At 43.5% G+C, this 2,797-nt stretch overlaps 1 protein-coding gene across 1 annotated transcript; it reads right to left on the reverse strand.

Annotated features, from left to right (window-relative positions):
* Window positions 1-1,457: 1,457 nt before the first annotated feature.
* Window positions 1,458-2,060, reverse strand: LOC138871932 (uncharacterized). Its single transcript, XM_070149857.1, has one exon. The coding sequence runs from the start codon at window positions 2,058-2,060 to the stop codon at window positions 1,458-1,460; it is 603 nt and encodes a 200-aa protein (XP_070005958.1).
* Between the last annotated feature and the right edge of the window lie 737 nt (window positions 2,061-2,797).

A 2,797-nucleotide genomic window follows, 5' to 3' on the forward strand; every position in this document is an offset into this window, starting at 1 on the left:
TGTTTTCTGTTTCTATTTCAGTTGTAGTTATCCTTATTATCCTCTATTGATTCTTATGGTTATCTTTCATCTGTACTGCTTTATCTTATACTGTCACATCTTATATTTTATTTAATCTCAGTAGGGCCCTGGCCTTCCTCGTCACTACCCGACCGAGGTTAGGCTTGACACTTACTAAGTACCGTTATGGTGTACTCATACCCTTTTCTGTGCATGGTTTTCATGTGCAGATCCAGTTACCTCCACTCAGACTCATCACGCTTAAGACGAGGCATTTGTAGAGACTCTGAGGTATATCTGCAGCATTCGCAGACCGAAGAGTCCCTTTCTACTCCCCCTTTTTAGTATTAGCCCTTTTGTATTTTTCTTTCCTTTGTTAGATATTCTGGAGTTAGATACTAGTAGACATTCAAAGGCTTGTGATCATGAGATTTCGGATTTTCGGAAATGTGTTTAGATTTCGAAAGTTGTTATTGTGTATGCCGAGTGGCACTTGTAAACACTGTTTTATTTCGTTCTTATTATTTTCTTCCGCAAATTGATTTATTTTCCACATTGTTAGGCTTACCTAGTCGTAGAGACTAGGTGCCGTCACGATGGTTCTCGGAGGGCGAACCGGGGTTGTGAAAGTCCAAGAGGGGGATTCAGTTGGAGTCCCTGAGCCGACTGGAGCAGAAGGTACCTCACCTCAGGGTGATAAGGTGTTGGAAATGGTTTTGGTTGCTATTTGACTTCCTGTTTACCCTTTGAATTCGATATCTTTGCTAACGAAAGTGTTGACACCAATATCACTTCATCGATTGCGAACATCTCCTTGGTGGCGGGCTTCTCTCCGTATATCAGTTTGATTCCCTCAAATGTTAGGAACTTTAAAACTTGGTGAAGGGTCGAGGGTACTGCCCTCATGTTATGGATCCAATGCCTCCCAATTAGGGCATTGTACCTCATTTCACCCTCGATTACTTGGAACTTCGTTTCCTATATGGTTCTCGCTATGTTTACCAGCAAGATAATTTCCCCTTTGGTGGTTTCACTTGCCATGTTGAAGCTGTTAAGCACTCAAGCTGCAGGCACAATTTGATCTTGTAGGTCGGGTTGCTATACGACCCTTTATAGAATAATGTTGGCCGAGCTACCTGGATCAATCAACACACGTTTATGGCTATGGGTTCCATGATACTTGCATATTTGGTTTGGGTTTCTCTGGCCGGGTCGGTCTGCAGAGGTTGAGGCCACCTGGTATTTTTGATACGCCCAATGGCCAATACTATGGTGGAAGCATCTACGCTGAAGTTATATTTTGATAGTCGAGGTGCTTCTTTAGACCCGGCATCCCTATCAAAACCACTATTGCTCATGAGCCCTCGGGAGCTTTGTCCCCGATCATTCCTTCTATCATTCCGAACGAGGTTGTGTCAAAACCCATTATTTCTCCGATCTCTCCCGTATGGCTGATATCAGTCTCTGTTCGATCGTGGTTCCCGATCGACATCCCTTTTAACTCTGTCCACGGGCCTGTTGGGATAAATCAAACCAATTGGAGCCCCTAGTTTATCGTCTTCGACCCTAATGTTTAATTGATTTCGATTATGCACATCGGACCAAGTGACAGCTGGATATTCGATCAAATTCTGCTTTAACTGTTGCGAAGCTATGGAACTTCGTTCGTTGACACCTTGAGTGAAGGCTTGAACAGCCCAATCGTCGGTGACCGGTGGCAAATCCATCTGTTCTATTTGAAAACGAGAAACAAATTCCCTGAGCATCTCGCTGTCCTTTTGCCTTACTTTGAACAGGTCCGACTTTCTAGTTGCAACCTTAATGGCTCCAGTGTGCGCCTTCACAAAAGAATCTACAAGCATAGCTAATGAATCAATACAATTATGTGGTAAATTATGGTACCATATCATCGCACCCTTTGATAGAGTTTCTCTGAATTTCTTCAGAAGCATAGATTCAATCTTGTCATTTTCCAAGTCATTTACCTTAATGGCGCATGTATATGAGGTGACGTGTTCATTTGGATATGTCGTCCCGTTATACTTCAGAATCTCAGGCATACGAAACTTCTTTGGGATTGGCTTCAGAGCTGCACTCGGGGGGGAAGTTTTTTGGACAAACTTTTTGGAATCAAGTCCTTTCTATACTAGTGGTGCCCCCGGGATCTGGTCGACCCTAGAGTTATAAATTTCCACCTTCTTATCATTTTCCTCGATCTTCTTTTCCCTTGTCTCGATTCGCTTCGTTAGTTCCTCGAGCATTTTTACGATAGCGGGATTAGTCTCCAATTCTCCTTCGTTCGATCTCTTTAGCACCGATTTGGCTCTATGAATAACTTCTTGTGATAGCTTGAGCTCGATCCTGCTTGGTGCACGATTCTAATTTTGGAGTTGTGCTATTGCAGCTTGTTGAGTCTGCAATATCTCAAATATTATTCGAAGGCTAATTCCACTTTCTTCACCGCTCTATGTGTTCCGATCGGCTGTTCGAGCATCTCTGCGGACGCTAGTCTCAGGATCGATGCCCAAATTCTCATTGATGGCAATATGGGAGCTAACGTCGATTGGGTCCATGGTCGGAGCTCCATCGGGGTTAACTTGAGGTACTCCATTTCCTTGGGTGGCTATGTTTTCGTTCTCGCCATGAAGACCAAGGCCGTTGTCTTTGTGTGTGGGTGTTACTTGGGAGTTTGACATGTTGATTCTGAAATCAAAGACACTTCAAAGAACAAGCGTAAAATAATGTGTGTTACGAAAATTGTACCAGACAATCACTATTATCCTTAGCCCCACGGTGG

Source organism: Nicotiana sylvestris, chromosome 1 (assembly GCF_000393655.2).
Source record: "Nicotiana sylvestris chromosome 1, ASM39365v2, whole genome shotgun sequence".
Classification (NCBI taxonomy): domain Eukaryota; kingdom Viridiplantae; phylum Streptophyta; class Magnoliopsida; order Solanales; family Solanaceae; genus Nicotiana; species Nicotiana sylvestris.

Bases quoted from the DNA above. Each gene is read 5' to 3' on its own strand.
- LOC138871932 (XM_070149857.1), bottom strand. From the start codon at position 2,060: ATGCCTGAGATTCTGAAGTATAACGGGACGACATATCCAAATGAACAC.